This window comes from Papio anubis, chromosome 11 (assembly GCF_008728515.1).
Source record: "Papio anubis isolate 15944 chromosome 11, Panubis1.0, whole genome shotgun sequence".
NCBI lineage: Eukaryota > Metazoa > Chordata > Mammalia > Primates > Cercopithecidae > Papio > Papio anubis.
In genome coordinates, this window is record NC_044986.1 from 70,788,074 (window position 1) to 70,811,438 (window position 23,365).

General features: G+C 40.9%; 1 protein-coding gene across 5 annotated transcripts in view; it reads left to right on the forward strand.

The window, feature by feature from the left end:
- Window positions 1-23,365, forward strand: part of ADK (adenosine kinase) — a 566,335-nt gene that overhangs the window by 16,676 nt on the left and 526,294 nt on the right. The window contains exon 2 of one of the 5 annotated variants that reach the window (XM_017962926.3): window positions 5,841-6,040. The exons of 3 other annotated variants lie outside the window; for them this stretch is intronic. Coding sequence is in view for 1 of the 2 variants with exons in the window: in XM_017962925.2 (XP_017818414.1) it covers window positions 8,289-8,302 (14 nt within the window). In the remaining variant the exon portion in view is untranslated. Of the gene's footprint in view, window positions 1-5,840; window positions 6,041-7,312; window positions 8,303-23,365 lie in introns of those variants that run through there. One more of the 5 variants, XM_017962925.2, reaches the window with a different exon arrangement.

Sequence of the window (23,365 nt, forward strand, 5' to 3'; positions counted from 1 at the left end):
TGGGCGCGTTGGCTCACGCCTGTAATCCCAGCACTTTGGGAGGCTGAGGCGGGCGGATCACGAGATCAGGAGATCGAGACCATTCTGTCTAACACAGTTAAACCCCCTCTCTACTAAAAATACAAAAAAATTAGCCAGGCGTGGTGGCGGGCACCTGTAGTCCCAGCTACTCGGGAGGCTGAGGCAGAAGAATGGTGTGAACTCGGGAGGCGGAGCTTGCAGTGAGCCGTGCCACTGCACTCCAGCCTGGGCGACAGAGTGAGACTCTATCTCAAAAAAAAAAAAAAAAAAGAAAGAAAAAAAGATTGTGAAGTATCATAGATTAGATCTATGTTGAAATGATAAAAATAAGGAAAATCTCTTTTTGAGACAGAGTCTCACTCTGTCATGCAGGCTGTAGTGCAGTGGTGTGATCTCGGCCCACTGCGACCTCCGCCTCCCTGGTTCAAGCGATTCGCCTGCCTCAGCCTCCTGAGTAGCTGGAATTACAGGCGCATGCCACCACATCCGGCTAATTTTTGTATTTTTAGTAGAGACAGGGATTTTTCCATGTTGGTCAGGCTGGTCTCGAACTCCTGACCTCGTGATCCGCCTGCCTTGGCCTTCCAAAGTGCTGTGATTACAGACGTGAGCCACCGTGCCTGGCTAAAATAAGGAAAATCCTTTAGATAGAAAATATAGGACCAGTGCAGTGGCTCATGTCTGTAATCCCAGCACATTGAGAGACTGAGGCAAGTGGATCCCTTGAGCTCAGGAGTTTGAGACCAGCCTGGGCAACATCATGAGACCACATCTCTACCAAAAATACAAACAATGAGCTGGGCATGGTGGCGTGCATCTGTGGTCCCAGCTACTCAGGAGGCTGGGGTGGGAGGATTGCTTGAGCCTGGGAGGCGGAAGTTGCAGTGAATCAAGATTGCACCAGTACACTCCAGCCTGCGTGACAGTGGGACCCTGTCTTAAAAAAAAAAAAGGAAAAAGAAAATATATTTCATAAGGTTAGCAACAAGCTTTTGAGAAGGGCTATTCTTTATTTTTGTGATGTACTTTCTATATTTTTGTATCAAAATCCCTTTTCTGTTGTGAAATGATAGTGATATTCACTTCCATAGTTTAAAAATATGTTCTGCGCAGCATAAATAATTGATAAGCAGTGTTGTCTTGTACTTTTAGATTGGAGTTGTCTTTGAGAGTCAAAGATTTGTAGCTCACAGAAAATAAAGAAGTACTGTGTGGGTGTGCCTGGGAGAGAGTTTTGCTAAGAATTCTTACTAAATAAAGTTCAATCAGTCAAATGTTATTGTACTCTTCAAATTCTCCAGGGAAATAAATTGTCAGCTTCCATTTAAAGATTGTATTTTGTTTGAATATGTGATGTTAAAGTGAAATGTGACATATAAGAATCTAAAGATGATAATTAAAAGCAAATAAACATAATAGCATTCTTACAGTGTCTTTTGCAGGAGAGAATTAATACATTTAGCAGTGTTTCTTTGAATAAATTTGTCCATAATGAAAGCTAACTAAAATCGCATTAAAATTTATCAACTCCTTAAAAAAAATTCAATGTGTATTGAGACACAAGTAGGCACAAATATTTTCTTTTGTTGTCTAATAAGAACTTAAAGGAACCTGAGATGTCACCTATAACAAACTCCTTTGTGTTTCAGAAAAGGAAACTGATGGTCAAAGAGGTAATGATTTGTCAAAAGTAATAAAGTTATTGGTAAGTCCCGGATTCGAATCCCTTCTTATTCCCAGGCTCCTGACCTTTACATGGCTGCACACTATTTTAGGGGGACAAGTTTTAAGAAGTTTCTCTTTTTGGATATGAAATAGATTATTTAAATAATATTATTTTACTGATTTTTAAATTCATGTTAAATGAGGGTATGTATTTTTAAGTAACATTCAGGGAAAACATTCCACATTCATGTTATGACAGCTGGGCTCGTCAAGGCTTTGCAAAGCTCTAAAAGTAGGATATACACTTTTAACTTTTGTCAAGTTGTGATTTAAAATTAATCGAAAAAATCATAAGGACATCTTGTTTTTGTTATTCCTGTCTTAAAGAATCTTTACACATGAAAAAATGAAATGTTTATAAAATTAGCCCAATTTGTCTAAAAATAAGGGTAGTTTTGACGGTTGTGAATTTATTTTTTTAAAAAAACTCAGGAACAAGGTTATGATTTTAAAAATGCAAGTTTTCAAAAGGGGCAGGATTAAGTTTTGTATTTTTAAGCCATTTAAAAAAGATAGTTAAAATTTAATAATTATAAAATTTATGACTATAAAACCAGTATTAGAAAATTAATAAGATAGATGAATGTAAATAAAATAAAATTATGCATAATCCTATTTTCCAGAGATAACTAATAATAACATTTAGGTGTGTTTCTTTCCAATCCTTTTTTTCTATGCATATATGCATATATGGTGTGTATTTTTTTAAACACAGTTGAGTTCATACTCTACTTCCTTTTGTTTTGCTTTTTTCATTTAACATTTTATCATGAGTATTTTCTTATGTCCTTAAAAAGTCTATGGAAACATTTTATAATAGTTCCATAACATTCTGTAATTTATTTAACTATTACCCTATTTCTGGTTACTTAGGATATAATAAATTTTTGCTATTGTTAATGAGGCTGAAATGAGTAACTGGGTATATAAATCTTTATACACATTGGTCTCTCTTTTAATGATAGTTGCCTAAAAATTGGAATTACTGACACATATTGCCAAAAATCTTTGTAGTAGAAATGTACTAATGTATACTCCTGTTAATTTTATATGAGAGTGCTTGTTTTATCACACCCTTAACAAACTGGTTGTGTTTGAAGAGAACTTTGCTATTATTTTGGGGCCTGAAGCATTTGTTGAAGAGATTAGTGGATGGGTCCACATTTTTGTTATGCTATCTGGAGGCACTTAGCTATTTTGGATTATGTATCTGAGTGCTTTTATAGGGCCAGACTAACCACAAGATTAGATAAAATATATGGAATATTTACATACCAGTCTTACGAAGAGCAAACTATTCAGACCCACTTACCTTGATTCAACTATTCTAATTGTAAAAAGGCTACTGAAGGTTAAAAATTTCAATTGATTATTTTCTCCTAAAGTAGGATAAGCTAGGCTTTTAGGAAAAGAATAGGGTTGAAATAAATTGTTTAGAAAATTGATCAAAAGTAGTAGTTATTCAGTATTCTCTCTTAGCTCGCTTTCTCTTTCTCTCTCTCTGTCTCTGTGTGTGTGTGTCTGTGTGTGTATTTAGAAGAAGACTAGGTGGAATGAAAAGATTAATAATAGAGCATGAAAGTCTGGGGAAGGGAAGTTGCTGTGAATAAAAGAACTTCTGCCTCTACCTGGAAAAATATATCTTTACTTTTGTCCCTACATTATTGACTCTGAAAGATCACATGAGTCCTCTTTCTTGAAATAATATTTTTGTGTTTGTAACTGCTGAAATGACTGGTACTTAAATTTTGAGAGAATAAACTTTTTGAAAGTTTTGTTGACCATTAGTGAAAAACTTTTTTTTCATTTCCTACACTACATGGATTTTTATTTTTTATTTTTTTTGAAAGACAGGGTCTTGCTCTGTTGCTCAGACTAGGTTGCAGTGGTGCAAACACAGCTCACTGTAGCCTTGAACTCTTAGGCTCAAGCCATCCTTCCATCTGAGCCTCCCAGGTAGCTGGGACTACAGGTGAGTGGTCTCCCTATGTTGCGCAGGCTGATTTTGAACCCCTAGGCTCAAGTGATCTTCCTGCCTTGGTCTCCCTAAGTGCTGGGATTACAGGTGTGAACAATTGCTCCTGGCCAGACAGCTGATTGGCCGGGCGCAGTGGCTCACCTGTAATCCCAGCACTTTGGGAGGCCAAGGCGGGTGGATCACCTGAGGTCAGCAGTTCGAGACCAGTCTGACTAACATGGAGAAACCCCGTCTCTATTAAAAATACAAAATTAGCCGGGTATGGTGGCACATGCCTATAATCCCAGCTACTCAGGAGGTTGAGACAGGAGAATCACTTGAACCTGGGAGGCAGAGGTTGCAATGAGCCGAGATTGCGCCATTGCACCCCAGCCTGGGCAACAAGAGAGAAACTCTGTCTCAAAAAAAAAAAAAAAAAAAAAAGCAGATCACGAGGTCAGGAGATTGAGACCATCCTGGCCAACATGGTGAAACCCCATCTCTACTAAAACACAAAAAATTGGCTGGGCCTAGTGGCGCACGCCTAGGGGATCACTTGAACCTGGGAGGCAGAGGTTGCCGTGAGCCGAGATTGTACCACTGCACTCCAGCTTGGTGACAGAGTGAGACTCCATCTCAAAAAAAAAAAAAAAAAAAAATTAGATGCAAATATCAAAAATGAGTTTAAGAAATCTTTGGTGTGGCTTCAATTTTATTAACTATTTTAATGTTGCAGACCCATATCTTCCCTTAATTATACTGAATTTAGTATATTTGTTAAAATACAAAGTTTTAAGACTACCTGTTTTGGTATCAAAATTAGTTTTTTTTTTTTTTTTTTTTTGAGATGCAGTCTCGCTCTATGGTCCAGGCTGGAGTGCAGTGGCGCAATCTCCACTCACTGCAAGCTCCACCTTGGGTTCACGCCATTCTGCTGCCTCAGTCTCCCAAGTAGCTGGGACTACAGGCGCCCGTCACCACACCTGGCTAATTTTTTTTGTATTTTTAGTAGAGATGGGGTTACACTGTGTTAGCCAGGATGGTCTCAATCTCCTGACCTTGTGATCCGTCCGCCTTGGCCTCCCAAAGTGCTGGGATTACAGGTGTGACCCACTGCGCCCGGCTAGTTTTTTTTAATTTGAATTTTTTTTTTTTTTTTTGAGACGGAGGCTTGCTCTTGTTGCTCAGGCTGGAGTACAGTGGAGCAATCTCAGCTCACTGCAACCTCCGCCTCCCAGGTTCAAGTGATTCCTCTGCCTCAGCCTCCCAGGTAGCTAGAACTATAGGTGTGTGCCACCAGGCCCAGCTAATTCTTGTATTTTTAGTAGAGATGGGGTTTCACCGTATTGGCCAGGCTGGTCTCGAACTCCTGACCTTGTGGTCCTCCCACCTTAGCCTCCCAAAGTGCTGGGATTACAGGCATAAGCCATAGCGCGTGGCTTTAATTTGAAAATTTTAATGTCACAAATCAAAGGTGGGTGTTACCAAAGTATGTTAAGCATGAGCAAAAGTGCATTTGATTGTTCAGAGGGCCAAGTTCATGTTAGTTTTGGGATCATGCCTCCAGAGATGTAAGTTCAACTATTATGATAATAACAAAGTAATAATTATGCCATGTGCCAAGGATTCTATTAGACTCTTTACTATAGTTAAATTTTAATCTTCACAGTGCCCTGAACAGCATGTAATGGGTAAACCGAGGGACAGACAGATTAAGAACCAGTTTAAAGGCCCGACGTGGTGGCTCATGCCTGTATTCCCAGCATTTTGGGTGGCCGAGGTGGGCGGATCACTTGAGGTCAGGAGTTCAAGCCCAACCTGGCCAACACGGTGAAACCTTGTCTCTACTAAAAACACGAAAAAAAAAAATTAGCTAGGCATAGTGGTGCATGCCTTTAGTCCCAGCTACTCAGGAGGCTGAGGTGGGAGAAATGCTTGAACCTCCGGGATGGGGTGGGGGGGTGGGGGTGGAGGTTGCAGTGAGCCAAGATCATGGTACTGCGCTCCAGCCTGGGTGATAGAGTGAGACTCCATCTCAAAAACAAAAACAAACAAACAAAAAAACAGCTTAAAGTCATGCAGGTAATAGGAAGTCAAGCAGAAGTTGCAAACCAGGTATCTCTTGCTACCTTTACAGCCTTGCTACTCAGCCTGGCCCACAGACCAGAAGCAATTGGTGAGACCTGGGAACATAAAGAAATGCAAAGTTTTGGTTACTGATACCTGCAGTGCCAAACCTGCATTTTAACAAGATCCACGAGATTTGTATGCATGTTAAAAGTTTGAAAAGCACGGTTTGAAATGTGGATTATCTATCAACATTTTCCACAAGAGAAGGTGGGTAACTCTAGTCAGTGTCTCCACACTTTGAATTGCTAATCCAGCTGCTGCTTTGCTTCAGATCCTGTTTAATCCAGAGGAACAACTGACTAATTCTGCTTGTGGACCTTCGGTCAAAGTCTTAACCACACCAAGTATAGCTCAGTGTTTTAACAGCTTTTACTCATGGACTGAACACATTAGTTTTATAGACCATGGCTTCATTCTGGATAGGCATTTCCCAAATTAAAGAGAACAATGCTAAAAATAGCATTTTCTAAGGAAACTTGAAATCTTCTGGAATTTTGATGTGTTTTATGGCTAGCAAGGAAACAGATTTGTATAAACTGGCTTCCTTACTAATTTGATTTTGTGAACTTAATTATTCTATCACAGGGACAGTGATAGGGAAGGCTAACTTAGACTGTAGAGCAGCACTGTTCTGTATAAATATAATGCAAGATTCCTGCAATTTTAAATTTTCTAGTAGCCACATTAAAAAAGATAAAAAGAGCCCAGGAGTGTTGACTCACACCTGGAAGGCTAAGGTGGGCACATCACTTGAGGCCAGGAGTTTGAGACCAGCCTGGCCAACACAGTGAAACTCCGTCTCTACCAAAAATACAAAAAAATTTAGCCAGGCATGGTGGCGCATGCCTGTAGTCCCAGCTACTCAGGAGCCTGAGGCACGAGAATCACTTGAATCCAGGAGGCGGAGGTTGGAGATCATGCCACTGCACTCCAAGACTCCATCCAAAAAAAAAAAAAAAAAAAGTGAAATGTAGTCCAACCAAAACAATACAATTGTGTTTAATGGAAAAATATATTGTTTCAGTTATAAAATTTAAATGAATTAAAATTAAATAAATTAAAAATTAAGTTCTTCAGTCCCATCAGCCAATTTCAATATCTGATGGTATTGGGTTGCTTCTGATGTAACTGATTTCAGACATATGAAATTGATCACCATCCTAGATGGTCAGTAAGTGAATGCCACTGGATATTGTAGTCTATTAATAACATTGTATAACAGGGCCCAGTCATTCACACCTATATTCCCAGTGCTTTGGGAGGCCAAGGTGGGAGGGTTGCTTGAGGCTAGGAGTTCAAGACCAGCCTGGGCAATGTAGTGAGACCCTGTCTCTAAAAAAATAAAAAAAGAAAATAAAAAAAATTATTGCACAGAGAATAAAGCAATAAAGAAAAGCAATTTAGATCATAAAGCATTTACTGATTCCCCCCTTTTCATAGTTGGGGTTAATTTTCCTTTTATTGGTTCATAGTTTCTTAACCCTTCAACTGCATTAAACCTGTAAGATTGGAGTCAGGAGTTAGGGAGCCATACACTTTTCCCCTCTATGGTCTTAGATTCTTTTTTTTATAGCCCGCATGCTTCTCTGGAAAGTGAGGTAATTAAGTGTGTCAAATAGGATAGTCTTGAGTGGGGCCCAGAGGCTGTAAAATTTTATGTCTGTACCTGATTCACCTGGCAACTTGCTAAAAATACCGATGTCCAGGCCTTACCTTTCTAGATTCTGATACATAAAGTGACACTTTCCATATTAAATAAACTGCTCTAAGTGTTTCTGAAGTTCAGGAACGTTTGGGACCATCAGATCCAGCAATTGACTCTCAAAAGACTGCGGACTGGAATTAGCACGTCGTGCTGCTGTTGCCAGGCGTTTTATTTTTTCCTAGGCTGAGGCTTCCCAGGCTGTTGCTTTTTTCCCCCTCACCTTTGCAGATGGATTTTGCTGGCTGTTAAATCCCATTTCCGAAGACCTGCCCTGACATCGCCTCTTTCCTAAGTGCTGTTAAAGGGACCTGAGCTTGCCGAGGTAGACCGTGGCCATGTGACTGCTAAACTGGTTGCCAGAGGCGCGGCCATTTTTGGGGCGGGCACCCAATCTCTCGCCTTGTAAACTGCGGGGTGACGGGGACGCTGTTACCAGGACTCAAGATGGCCACTGCGCCCGCTAGTCAGCTCGCTAGCCCGCGCGCCAGCGAGCTGGCACGAGACACGCGGTGGCCCGCGGCGTCTGGGGACGATCTCCAGCCCTTCGCCCGGGGCGGAGCGCCCGCCCTCCCTCCAATCAGCACGCGCGGCCGGCTTGCCAGGGGCCGCCCGCGCGCGGGGTGTGTGAGGACGCGCTCCCAGTCGCTGAGTGCCTGAGCCGGGAAGCAGTTGCTGTGGTACCTGCTGCTGCCCGAGCGGACGTAGAGCATCGGACGCGGGCGCCGTGGCGTGGGGCAGGAGAGCGAAGCCATGACGTCCGTCAGGTAACGAGCGGGCGGCTGCCTCGAGTGCTCCGGGCTGGGCGTTAGCCTCCTGAGCGCCTGAGCACTGTCGCTCCTTCTCGCGGGTGGTCTGGAGCCTGCCTCCGCCGCTGGACCCCCTCGTGTTGGGGGTTCCCTCCGCACTTTTCATTTGGGCATTTCTGCTTTCCTCAGAAGTTTTCGGGTCTGTGGCACACTGGGGAGTCCTGTGTGTCGCTGCTTGGTTGAGGTGACCCTCGCCCAGATTCCAGGGTTGCGAGCGTTCTTGGGTGTGTAGTGGATTTCACATGAAAAATGTGCCCCACCCGCGCCCCCGGGGGCGGCCCAGGGCCCGAGGGAGCGTGGCGTGCACAGTATGTGTCATGTCTGCGTGTCATGTCCTCTGACAGAACTTCATTGTTAGCCGGGAGCAGACCTGCAAAGTTGGCCCTTCTCTGATGCAGGTATATTGCCCTCAAGTTGTGAAATTGTGTGTCTCTAAAATGTTTGCTCAAGACTGGAATTAGGACCCTGGTTCCCGAAGGTACCATCTTGTTTCTTTACTCCTTTTATCTGAGAGTCACAAGTAAAATGAGTTGGGAGATACTGGGCATGTAGCGAAAGCCGTGAAACTGGAGACTTCCCCCAATTGCCCTTCCAGTTTGGAAGGTTCTTTTTTTGTAAATGGGGACAGGATAATGGGCTTGTCCACTTTCTCTCAGTAGCCTTGACTGTTTAATTTACGCTAGTTCAACTATTTATAAAAAGAGATAAATTGCCTTATGTACCCAGTGTTCTGACTGGCCTTCTTAAAAGCAGAACTTGGGCTTTATTGTCCCGGAGAAAGGGAGGCCCCAGCACAAAAATGTGAAGAGAAATAAAATAAGCCCATTTTTGGTCTATGAGCTTTCCAGGCTCCACCCGTCCTGGTGATTTAAGGGCTTCTCAATGGCAATTTTTACTACATTGTGTTTAAGAGATAGCTTGGGAACCTAACCCTCAGTAGGATCAGTAAGATCTAACTGTGCTGAACTCGGACACAGTCTGTCTCTTAAATTGCATAATTTTGTGTGTGTGTATATATATATATATATATATTTTTTTTTTTTTTTTTTTTGAGACAGAGTTTTGCTCTTGTTGCCCAGACTGGAGTGCAATGGCACGATCTCTGCTCACTGCAACCTCCGCCTCCCTGGTTCAAACGATTCTCCTGCCTCAGCCTCCCAAGTAGCTGGAATTACAGGTGTCCACCACCACACCAGGCTAATTTTGTAGTTTTAGTAGAGATGGGGTTTCACCATATTGGCCAGGCTGGTCTTGAACTCCTGACCTCAAGTGATCCACCCGCCTCGGCCTCCCAAAGTGTTGGGATTACAGGCATGAGCTACCGCCACCGGCCTAAATTGCCTAATTCTGTACTAACATAGACAACGTACTTATCTCATTATGCAGAAGGAGATTCAGGTGCTGAAACATGGTGACCCTTCCCCCCGCCATGGAAAGATTTCACAGTAAATTATATTGGGGCATATAAATCTAGCTTTTAAAGCTAACAGTATTTTAGGATGAATTAGAATTAGGCTGTTATGGCCAGAGTTAATTCCCCTTCTCATTATCACAGGATGCTACTAATTAGGTGTAGGGGTCAAATACTTTCTGTGTTAAGAATCAGTTGTTATGTGGATTCAGTTTTAATTGACTATCATCTTTCTGACCCTGTCTCATTGGAGAAACATCCAAATCTAAAGCTTCTGCTGTTTAATAAGTGACAGCAGTATGTATCTTTTAATGTAGGGGTTGATAGTTGTTTTTAAAAGACTAATGTAAAGGTTGACACCATCCTTACTTGACATGTTTTGAAAGGATGGATAACTGATAATAAAGTTTATTTATGCTTGTTTCTTGAGATGTCAGTCTGTATTTTACATAATCTTGAACTATAGTAACATGGCTTGAAAAAGCTCTTTTAGATGTGATTTAAACTAGCTATTACATTTTACACCTGAGGAAACTGAGACAAAGAAAAGTTGAGTGCCTTGTGCAAAATCATTGGCAAAGTTAGGAATTGAATCTAGATTTCCATGATCTAGTGCTCTGCATGGTGCCTTTATAGAAACAATATACTACTTAAATTTCCTGAAAAAGCTGTTTCTGTGGACAGAAATTGTGAAGTATCATGAGAGACAACTATAGTAACTCTTTTACTTTCTTCTTATCCTGCAATGAACTTGGTAACTGGGGTTCAGAAGTAGGCAGGGTTAACCAAGAGAACACAACTGCTAGGTGTTGGGGGGAAGAGCAGGGAGGCCACTGAAAGTGAAATGACTCTATATGGTGATAGTTTTCAATGAGCTGGTCATCCTACAGATACCAGCCATTTCCTGGTGAACACTACATTTAATGCAATTATGTCATATCTTTAGTTTTTGCAATTATGATATCAGACATGTTCCTGTCAGAGGCATTTGAGCCAGAGCGACTCCATCTTGATAGGGGCTGGGTAAAAGAAGGCTGAGACCTGCTGGGGTGCATTCCTAGGAGGTTAGGCATTCTTAGTCACAGGATGAGATAGGAGATTGGCAGAAGACATAGGTCACAAAGACCCTACAACAGGATGCAGTAAAGAAGCCAGCAAAAACTCATCAAAACCAAGATGGTGATGAGAGTGACATCTGGTCATACTCACTGCTTATTATACACTAATTATAATGTATTAGCATGATAAAATACTCTCCCACCAGTGCCATGACAATTTACAAATGCCATGGCAACGTTCAGACCTTACCCTATATAGTCTAAAAAAGTGAGAGACCCTTAGTTCTGAGAAATCATCACCCCTTTCCTGGAAAACTCGTGATTAATCCACCCCTTGTTTAGCATACAATCAAGAAATAACAATATACTTAGTTGAGCAGCCCATACCCCTGCTCTGTCTTTGGAATTGTCATCTTTTTGTTTCTTTAGTTCTCTAATAGACTTGCTTTCACTCTATGGACTTGCCCTGAATTCTTTCTTGCATGATGTCTAAGAACCCTGTTAGGGTCTAGATCGGGACCCCTTTCTGTTAACATTCCCATTTTGTGCTCAGTCTAAGAGTAGCCTAAAAGGTAGGTATTATTGACTCCCTTTTACTGATAAGCTGAATAACAAGATATCCAACTCTGACTTTGTGTCCAATGTTCTTGTTTTTACACCACCCTTAATTGTTGCTAAATATAGTACTATGTGACTCTTTTCATAGCAATGGCTATGAAAGAATATAGGATTGAAAATCAATGAGGACTAATGGTTAGAATATCTTGGGCCCAATTGAGAGCCTTTTTTGAGTTACTGATCTTCCATTTCTCTTTTCTTTCTTTCTTTTTTTTTTTTTTTTTTTTTTTTTGAGACGGAGTCTTGCTCTGCCGCCCAGGCTGGAGTACAGTGGCCGGATCTCAGCTCACTGCAAGCTCCGCCTCCCGGGTTCACGCCATTCTCCTGCCTCAGCCTCCCGAGTAGCTGGGACTACAGGCGCCGCCACCTCGCCCGGCTAGTTTTTTGTATTTTTAGTAGAGACGGGGTTTCACCGTGTTAGCCAGGATGGTCTCGATCTCCTGACCTCGTGATCCGCCCATCTCGGCCTCCCAAAGTGCTGGGATTACAGGCTTGAGCCACCGCGCCCGGCTCTTTTCTTTCTTTCTTTCTTTTTTTAAAATTATTTTTTGAGAGGGAGTCTTGCTCTGTCACCCAGGGTGGAGTGCAGTGGTGGGATCTCAGCTCACTGCAACCTCCGCCTCCCGGATTGAAGTGATTCACCTGCCTCAGCCTCCTGAGTAGCTGGGTTTACAGATGCCCACCACCATGCCCAGCAAATTTTTGTGTTTTTAGTAGAGACAGGTTTCATCATGTTGGCCAGGCTAGTCTTTTTTTTTTTTTTTTTGAGACGGAGTCTCACTCTGTCGCCCACGCTGGAGTGCAGTGATGGGATCTCGGCTAACTTGAAGCTCCGCCTGCCGGGTTCACACCATTCTCCTGCCTCAGCCTCCCTAGTAACTGGGACTACAGGCACCCGCCACCATGCCAGGCTAATTTTTTGTATTTTTAGTAGAAACGGGGTTTCACCTGTTAGCCAGGATGGTCTCGATCTCCTGACCTCATGATCTGCCCGCCTTGGCCTCCCAAAGTACTGGGATTACAGGCATGAGCCACTGTGCCCGGTTGGCCATGCTGGTCTTGAATTCCTGATCTCGTGATCCACCCACCTAGGCCTTCCAAAGTGCTGGGATTACAGGTGTGAGCTACTGCACCCAGCCCCATTTCTCTTTTCTATTCTGTACATTTGTTTGATGAAGTAACTCAGTAGAGACACTAATGTGCATCCTACCAGTGTTGCTGGATAAGTGTAAAAGTGCTTTTAAATTTTAAAGCATTTAAAAAATAGAATAAAAGCACTTTGAGCCCTCTAGAGAATGGTGTCATGTGAGAAAAAATGTTTAAATCTTAAATTTCTAGACAGGAAACAAACTTACCAATTTTATCATTTTGCAGTTGAATTAAAGCCCAGAGATAGTGTGACGTGTTTAAGTTCACACAGTTACATATCGAACTAGATATGAGATCTCTGGATACCTTGTTCAGTTCCCTTTCTAGTGTAGTATTCAACTCTGAGGAATTCCTAAATAATGATTTTAAATGAAAACTTTTTTTTTTTTTAAACTTAAGATCTTTGAATTTGGCTGGAGATAGTATTTCATCATTTGTATTCTATTCTACTACTTAATTACTGATTAAGAGTCTAAATTTACAGCCTCTGAAGCCACATGTCCTTGGAGAACAACTTACATCTTTTGTTATATAGATCAGATTCCTACTGGTCTTCATTTGGGAAATGATAGAACATATTTGATAAATTGATGCTTTTGTCATTTTAAATTGGCACAATAGTGAAGTTAGTGCCTGAGTTAAATTCAGGAGACAGAGGAAGATGTAGAATGTCAGGATTCAAAGAGGATCTTAGCATTTTACTTTTTTTCCTTTTCTATACTGGACCTTGTATCCAAAGTGAAGTGAAATGTCCTACTTAGACCTAGTGGTAGAGCCTAAGATAGAATTTAGATCTTCTGACTCCTACTTTATGTATTTTTCACTGAGCAACACTATTTCAAAATTCCCCTCTGAATATTGCCTTGTTTTCCTAACATCAGTGTCTAGTCTGGTTTTGGGCATTGCTTACAGCTTGGGTTTGTGCCAGGGAAGACTAGGAAATGGAGTTGGGGAGTATTTATTGTAGAGCTAAGGAGTCCTATTCTTTGGTCTGCCCAGATAGGTCAGGTTTGGTCTACAACTATTCTGGGACTCTGGACATTACTGTGCCTTACATGATGATTCTGGAACCCACTTTTGTGGGTTAAAGCCTACATTGGAAAATTTATGTGGGCAGTGGGTGGGGTCATGGGGTATTTTCCTTCTAACACTCAAAACTTTTTGAGGTATGTCCAATAGAATCTGCCAAGCCACTCAGAACATTCATATGGAGACTAAAATCTGGCTAAGATTGAAACTGTCTTTGTTGAGTTGGTTTCTTTAGAGCCTTAAAACTGAGTTTTCAAACTCATTTTTACCTGTGTTTTTAAAATAAGAATTGTAAATTCATATTACTGGACAATTTTTTTTATGCGGTGGGATTTTTTTAGAGAGGTAAGTGAGCTTTTAAAATAAAATGAAATTGTTTCATTTATGGAATATTTTGAAGGACTAAAACAGGAATCTTTATTATTTATTTATTTTTGAGACACAGTTATACTCTTATTGCCCAGGCTGGAGTGCAATGGCACGATCTCTGCTCACTGCAACCTCCACCTCCCGGGTTCAAGCAATTCTCCTGTCTCAGCCTCCTGAGTAGCTGGAATTACAGGCGCATGCCACCACGCCTGGCTAATTTTTATATTTTTAGCAGAGATAGGGTTTCATCATGTTGGTCAGGCTGATCTCAAACTCCTGCCTCAGCCTCCCAAAGTGCTGGGATCACAGACGTGAGCCACCATGCCTGGCCAAGAATCTTTCTTTTATGTGCAACGTTGTCAGCTGTTAATGCTCCCATTTATAAATAGGTCATCTTTGTTTGAAAAAAAGCATATAAGGTTTTCTAACTCCAAATCTTTGCAGCCACAATATTGCTACATTAAGCAGAATTGTCAAAGATAAAACTTGAACCAAAGTGATTTTCTCCACTGTTTGAATGTTAACCCTTTCGTGCAATATTGGTTAACAGTCACGTCTCCCTACTTCTTCATACCTCCTTGGTTTTATTTTATTTTTTTATTTTTTGAGACAGAGTCTTGCCCTGTTGCCCTTGCTGGAGTGTGGTGGTCTGAACAGAGTTCACTGCAACCTCAACCTCCGGGCTTAAGTGATCCTTCCACCTCAAGCCTCCTGAGCAGCTGGGAGTATTCCCACTTGTAGTCCCTACAGTCCCACATGTAGTCCTGTAGTCCCACGTTTGTATTTTTTGTAGAGACGGGGTTTAACCATATTGCCTAGGCTGGTTTTGAACTCCTGAGCTCAAGTGATCCACCTGCTTTGACCTCTCAAAGTGCTGGGCCTCCCAAAATGCTGGGATTATAGGCATGAGCCACGGTACCCATCCACATCCTTGGTTTTAAATTGTTATTTAAAAAATACTGTTGATGGGCATGGTGGCACATGCCTGTAATCTCAGCACTCCAGGAGGCCGAGGTGGGAGGATCGCTTTGAGGCTAGGAGTTCAAGGCCAGCCTGGGCAATATGGTAAAACCCTGTCTCTACGAAAAATAAGAAAATTTGCAGGGTGTGTGGTATGTGCCTATAGTCCCAGCTACTGGAGAAGCTGACTCAGGAAGATCCCTTGATCCTGTAATGAAATATACTATCTTTTTTTTTTTTTTTGAGACGGAGTTTTGCTCTTGCTGCCCAGGCTAGAGTACAATGGCACCATCTCAGCTCACTGCAACCTCCACCTCCCAGGTTCAAGCGATTCACCTGCCTCAGCCTCCCGAGTAGCTGGGATTACAAGCATGTGCCACCACACCCGGCTAATTTTGCATTTTTAGTAGAAATGGGGTTTCTCCATGTTGGTCAGGCTGGTCTCGAACCCGACCTCAGGTTACCTACCCACCTCACCCTCCCTAAGTGCTGGGATTATAGGCATGAGCCACTGCACCTGGCCATGAAATATACTATTAATAAAATACTGTAATAAAACATAAATATACATTTTTATTTTTTACTTTTTACTTTTTTAACTGGCATTCTGGTCTGAGATTATTTTATTTTATTTTTATTTTATTTGAGATGGAGTCTCGCTCTTTCATCCAGGCTGGAGTGCAGTGGCACAATCTCAGCTCACTGCAACCTCCACCTCCTGGATTCAAGCGATTCTCCCTGCCTCAGCCTCCTGAGTCGCTGGGATTACAGGTGCCCATCACCACGCCCAGCTAATTTTTGTATTTTCAGTAGAGATGGGGTTTCACCATATTGGCCAGGCTGGTCTTGAACTCCTGACCTCAGGTGATTCACTCACCTCGGCCTCCAAAAATGCTGGGACTGTAGGTGTGAGCCACTGCGTCTGGCGGAGATTTTTATTTTTTAAATAGCAAAGCTAGGTTATGAATAGGATGACCATATGTTCCAGTTTGCCCAGGACAATTCTGGATCATGCCTGTTATCCTGACATTATTATTTATTTTATTTTTTTCTTTTGTAGACACAGGGTCTTGCTCTGCTGCCCAGCTGGAGTGCAATAGTGCAGTCATGGCTCACTGTAACCTTGAACTCCTGGGCTCAAGTGATCCTCCCACCTCAGCCCTCCAGAGAGGCCGGGACTATAAACACACACCACCGTGTCTGGCTATATTTTGTGTGTGTATGTGGGGGTGGGGGATGTGGGTAAAAATGGGATCTTACCATGTTGCCCCGTCTGGTCTTGAACCTCCTGGCCTCAAACTCTTGGTCAAGTGATCCTCCCGCCTTAGCCACCTAAAGTGCTGGGATTATAGGCACGAGCCATTGTCCCCGGCTATCCTGACATAATTATTAATAGACACATAAATGTGTCTCATTTACTCTCAAAAGTGTCCCATTTGGATAATAAATTATCTGGTCACCTACATATGCATTATAATCATTTTGTTGTACTAAGTTTTGTTTGTTGAAATGTTATTCGAACTAGAACCATAAGAAAATGGAATTTTGGCCTATTTTGGGTACATTTGGATGTTTTTCATTGGTCAGACATTTTTATTGTATGGAGAGTTCTGAGTATACAAATATATATTGAACAGTAATGCACATGATTTGAAATTAGGGACTATTTATCTTACTTTTGGGCAGTTACATAAACTTGAGGAACCTCTTGTTTCCTCATCCGTTAAAAAGAGATAATAGCAATACCTATCCTACATGGGTGTTTTGAAGATATTAAAGAAGTGACATATCAAAAAATGCATTTTAAGTTGAAAATTGTTATATAAGTGTTAGTCATGTCACACATGTGCTTTTCTGCAATTGAATTTAAAATGAATAATTTTACCTAGTTTAGGGGAACTTACTATTTGATAGAGCACTAGTAGTGTTTTGCTGTAAAGGAGAGCAGGGAAATAATGGTAGTTGGAAGTATATGCTAGGCTGAGGTTTTCTGTGGGGAGGGTTTGAGATTTTCACATTTATGTGCTGAAAAGAGTGGTCCAATAGAAAGCAGAAAAAATAGATAATGCTTGACAGAAGGAAGAAATCAATGTTGAGTAGGAAAGAAGGATAGAATCTAGAATACATATGGAAGGATTGGCTTTACATAACCAAGAGACACATTTCCCTAGTTTGTTCACTTAAAAAAAAATGCCAACAATATAATTTTTTTTTTTTTTTTTAAATAAACAGAGTCTCTCTCTGTTGTCCAGACTGGAGTGCAGCTGCCTGATCTCGGCTTACTGCAACCTACCTCTCTCGGGGTCAAGGGATACTCCTGCCTCAGCTGCCTGAGTAGCTGGGATTATAGGTGCGCGCCACCGTGCCAGGCTAATTTTTGTATTTTTTGGTAGAGACGGAGTTTCACCATGTTGGCCAGGCTGCTCTAGAATTCCTGACCTCAAGTGATCCGCCTACCTTGGCCTCCCGAAGTGCTGGGATTACAGGCATGAGCCACTGTGCCTGGCTCTCTCAGTATAATTTATATAAAGTCAAATCAACCTTCCCTTCCTTCCCTTCCCCTTTCCGCTTTCCCCTTTCCCTTCTCCTTTTCTTTCCCCAGGGTCTTACTTTGTCACCCAGGCTTGAGTGCAATGGTGCAAACACATCTCACTGCAACCTTGACCTCCCCAGCCCAAGCCATCTACTTGCCTCAGTCCCCGAAGTAGCTGGGACTACAGATGTGCACCACCATGCCTGGCTTTTTTTTTTTTTTTTTTTTATTTTTTGGTAACAATGCTGGGGGAGTGGGGTGGCGGTGGGGGGTCTTGCTGTGTTGCCCAGGCTGGTCTTGAACTCCTGAGCTCAAGTGATCCACCCACCTCGGCCTCCCAAAATGCTGAGATTACAGGTGTGAGCCACTGTGCCCGACCCAGCCTCTTTTTAATTAATTCTGTCCGCCTTCTCACCCAGGCAACCACTTTTGTACTTCTTTTACTATAGATATTAGTTTTGCCTATTCTAGAACTTCACATAAATGGAATCATACAGCAAGGAGTATTTTGTGTCTGATTACTTTTGTTCAATATAATATTTTTGAGATTTACCTATTTTGATGTGTGTATCAGTAGTTTTTCCCTTTTATTGCCAAGTAATATTCCATTATATGTGTGTAGCAACAAGTTTCCTATTGATGGGCTTTGGGTTATTTCCAGTTTTTGGTTACTATGAATAAAGTTGCTATGAACATTTTTGTATATATCTTTATGTGGACTTGGGTAAATATCTAGGAGTGAAATTGCTGTGTACTAGGGTAGATTTATGTTTAACTTTAGAAACCACTAAACTTTTCCAAAATGGAAAATTTAACACATTTTACATTCCCACCAGTTGTTTTATGAGAGTTCAGTTTTCCACATTCTTCACAATGTTTGGCATTTTAAAATGTAGGCATTCTCATGAGTGTGTGCTTGTATTTCATCATGGTTTTAGTTTATATTTCCTTGATGGCTAATAGTTATGTGATTATTGGCCATTTGCTTATCTTTTATTTTGAAGTGTCAGTTCATTTCTGAAATATTATCACTGAATAATATTTCATTGTATAGACATGCCACAATTTATCCATTTATCACTTGATAGATATATGGATTATTTTCACTTTTGGGCTATTATGAATAATGGTGCTATAAACATTTATGTACAAGTTTTTATTAAGCTTTTATTTACAACCCTATTTTATTGGGTTGTCTTTTTGTTGCTGATTTGTAGGAGTTCTTTTTATATCTGAATGCAAGTTATTTGCCAGGTTTCTCAGATTTTACACACACACACACACACACACACACACACACACACACACACACACACTTTCTCTCTCTCTCTAAATATTTTCTCCTAGTCTGAGCTATGTTGTTGCATTTTCTTAATGTCTTTTGAGAGCAGAACTTCTAAATTTTGAGCAAGTTGAATTTGTTGATTTATTTTATTTTATGGTATTACCTTTTCTGTTCTAAGAAGTCTTTCCTTACCCTCTGCTAGGCTTGTGCAACTATTCTCTCATGGTTTTTTTCTAGAAGCTTTATATTTTTGTCTTTTGTGTTTAGGCCTATGATCTATCTTACTAATCTTTTGCTATCATGTAAAGGTTTCTCAAAAGGATTCTCAATTAATTGATTAGATAGTTATGGGTCTTTTCTTGGATTTGTTTTATTCTGTTGATATATTTGTATCTACTTATGCCAATGCCACACTGTCTTAATTACTGTAGCTTTATAAGATTGGTATTGTTACTTTAAATTTTGATAGAATCCATCAGTGAAGCCCTGTGGGCCTGGAGTATTTTTGCAGAAAAGAGCAGAAGGTTTTAAATTAGTTTAATTACTTTTACAGGTTTAATTACTTTAGCTGATATATAAGCATTCAGGTTCTTCACTTTTTCCTGTGTCAGTTTTGAGAAGTTGCGTTTTTAAATGAATTTATTCTCAATTGTTGAGTTGTTATAAAGTTCATAAAATTTCCTAATATTCTGCTATTGCCTGTATGAACTGCTGTATTTCTCCATTTGCATTATTGATGTTGGTACTTCTTTTGAATTTTTGGATCAGCTTTGCTAGGGGTTTAGCAATTAATCTTTCAAAAATCCAGATTTTGTTTTGTTGAATTTCTATTTTGGTCATGTATTTTTTATTTTAATGTATTTCTGCTCTTTTAATTTCCTTGCTGTACTTTTTTTTTTTTCCCCCCTTGAGACGGAGTCTTGCTCTGTCGCCCAGGCTGGAGTGCAGTGGTGCGATCTCGGCTCACTGTAAGCTCTGCCTCAGCCTCCCGAGTACCTGGGAGTACAGGTGCCCGCCACCACACCCGGCTAATTTTTTGTGTGTGTTTTTAGTAAACACGGGGTTTCACCATGTTAGCCAGGATGGTCTGGATCTTCTGACCTCGTGATCTGCCCCCCTTGGCCTCCTAAAGTGTTGGGATTACGGGCGTGAGTCACTGCGCCCCGCCACCTTGCTCTACTCTTTTGGATTTGATTTGCTCTCCTTTTTCTACCTTTTTTGAGTTAGAAGTTTAGATTATTGTTTTTTAAACCTTCCTTGTTTTCTAATGTGCATTTCATTTCATTTATTCATTCATACATTCATTCAGACAGAGTCTCTCGCTCTGTCGCCCAGGCTGGAGTGCAGTGGTACGATCATGGTTTACTGCAACCTCCGCCTCCCAGGTTCAAGCGATTCTTCTGCCTCAGCCTCCCGAGTAGCTGGGACTATAGGCGCCCGCCACCACGCCTGGCTAATTTTTGTATTTTTAGTAGAGACGGGGTTTCACCATGTCGGTCAGGCTGGTCTCTAACTCCTGACCTCATGATCTGCCCACCTCGGCCTCCCGAAGTGCCAGAAGTGCCACCGCGCCCAGCCACATTTCTTTTATTATCATTTTTTCTTTGCTAACCCCCAGTAGTCATTCTAATGTACATTTCTTACATAATTAACATTTTCTTCTAAGTACTCCTTTAACTGCGGCATACAATTTCGATGTGTGCAATTCAAATTTCTATTTCCATTGTGATTTTTCTGGTCCACAGGTCATTTAGAAGTTTATTGTTTAATTTCTTAATATTTGGGATGTTCTAGCTATTTTAAATTTTACGTAGTGTTCAGGGGATGTGTTGTTGACATATTGTGTACATATTTGTACCATAGATCTGTAAATGATAAGTTGTTTATGATTTTAATTCTTTGATAGCTACAGAGCTTAGTTTTAAGGCCTACCCTGTAGTCTGATTTGGTGAATGTAACATGTGTCTTTAATTCCGCTCTGCAATATTTTGAGGTTTTCAGTGTAGATATTTTATGTATCTTATTAAATACAGTGTATACTGCAGTTATTGGATTTAGTGTTCTATATAATTTATCAATTAGGTCAGATAGTTTTATGTGTTTGTTACTATTTAACTGAGATATAATTCAGTTACTGTAAAATGCACCACTTAAAAATTGCACAGCTCAGTAGTTTTTGGTATATTCACAAAGTTGTATGGCCATCGGCACTATTTAATTCCGGAACATTTTTGTCCCCCAAAATGAAAATCCATACCTGTTAGCAGTTACTCTTCATGTCTCCCTACCCTCTAACCCCTGGCAACCACTAATCTACCTTGTCCCTAGGAATTTGCCTATTCTGAACATTTCCTAAGTGGAATCATATAATATTCGGCCTTTATTGTAGCTGGCTTTTTTTTTTTTTTTTAACCAAGTATGTTTTCAAAGTTCACCCATGTTGCAGCATGTATCAGTATTTCATTCTTTCTTATGACTGAAATAATATTTCATTGTATAGATATGCCACGATTTATCCGTTTATCACTTGAGAGATATTTGGGTTATTTTCACTTTTGGGCTATTATGAATAATGATGCTATAAACATTCATGTACAAGTTTTTGTGTTGTTCTGTGTTTCTGTTTCCCCTAAGGGTAGAATTGCTGGGGCATGTGGTAATTTTATGTTTACTTTTTGAGAAACTGCCAAATTATTTTCCAAAGTGGCTGAATCACTTTATAATTTGCAACAGCAATGTATGAAGATGCTAGTTTCTCCACATTCTTGTCAATACTTGTTACTGTTCTAGTCTTTGCTGAGAGGCTCTGTGTGCTTGTTGGAGCACCCTTTCAGCACTCAACCAGGCTTCTGGTTCATCCATAGCCTTGACTTCCTGTTTTTGCTGAGCTTCATGCTCAGTAAGTGGTGATTGCTTAGGGCCTTCTCAGGTCTTTCTTGAGCATGCCCATAGACCTGGGCACACTCTTGTGGCCTTCCAGAGTCTTAGGAATTTCAGAACTTTTCAAAACTCCCTATGGACATCTCATTCTCCTTTTCCTTTTGTGTTTTTTGGTTAGCTTGTTTGTCCCAGCTGCTTCAGGTTGCTGAAATGTTAAGCAATTGTAGCTGATTGTTTTTGACAAATAAATACCTTGGGGGAAAAGGCTGTTAGCAATGGGCAAGCTCTGAATCAGGTTAAATATTGGGAAGTCTTGGGAGTGGGGTTTTTCAGGGAATTGCTAGTCAGCTCAAATAATAACTTGCTCTGAAAATGGGACTTTGAAGGAGCTCTAGCCCTGTTCTGTCACCTCCACTGGCTGCTAGGCTCCAGGATTCTAGGGTTTGTAGATTGCTGCTTTTCAGGGCTAGCCTGGAGCTGGGAAGAGGGGCATGGGAATAGGGCATGTTAAAATGCCACAAAGCTTGCTATTCTTTCTGAGATTCAGCCATCTTTTTTGAATAAATGCTACTTGGATTGTTGCAGACTTTTTGGTTACTATTCAGAGTTCTGAAAAAGTCTATTTTTGACTTTTTTTGAGATATAGTCTTGCATTGTTGCCCAGGCTGAAGTGCAATGGTGTAATCTTGGCTCACTGCAACCTCTGCCTCCCAGGTTCAAACGATTTCCCTGCTTCAGCCTCCAGAGTAGCTGGAATTACAGGCGCCTGCCACCACACCCAGCTAATTTTTGTATTTTTAGTAGTGATGGAGTTTCACCATGTTGGCCAGGCTGGTCTTGAACTCCTGACCTTGTGATCTGCCCGCCTCGGCCTCCCAAAGTGCTGAGATTACAGGTGTGAGCCACCATGCCCGGCCCAAGTTTTGACATTTTTTTTTTCCAGTGTTCTTGTTGCTTTTATGGAAGAGAGGATTTTTGGAGGTCCTTACTCTGCCATTCCCAATGATGTCACCCTAATTTGTTTTTAAGCATTAAAAACATTATTTTAAAATATAAAGACAGGGTCTCACTATGTAAAATACAAAGACAGGGTCTCGCCCAGACTGGTCTCGAACTCCTGGGCTCAAGTGATTCTCCTGCCTCGGCCTCCCAAAGTGCTGAGATTACAGGTGTGAGCCACCACACCTGGCCTAAACATTTTTAATATATCTGTTTTATATCCTTTTCCTCCCTTTTCTTTTGAAATACAACTCACAGAAATCACAAAAATTGTAGAGAAAGTTCCTGTGCCCTGTTCACTCAACTTCCCCCAATGATATATCTTTCATAACTATAGTGTGTTACCAAAACCAGGAAGCTGATTTCGGTGTTATACAATAGTTGGAAGTTGACTATAGACTTTATTAGAATTTCACCAGTTTGTATATATTGTTTTTAATTGAGGAAGTGGTGGTGTATAGTTCTATAAAATTTTATCATGTCTGGATTCATGTAGCTATTACCACATTCAGGGTATTAAACTGTTCTGTTACCACAAAGAAATTTCTTCATATCATTTCTTTATGGTTATGCTTTTCTCTGAACCCTAACCCCAGGCAACTACTGATCTGTTTTCCATCAGTGTAATTTTGTAACTTTGAGAGTGTTATGTAAATGGAATCATATAGTACGTAACCCGTAGATAACGGCTTTTTTCTCACTTAGCACAATGCCTTTGAGATCCGTTTAA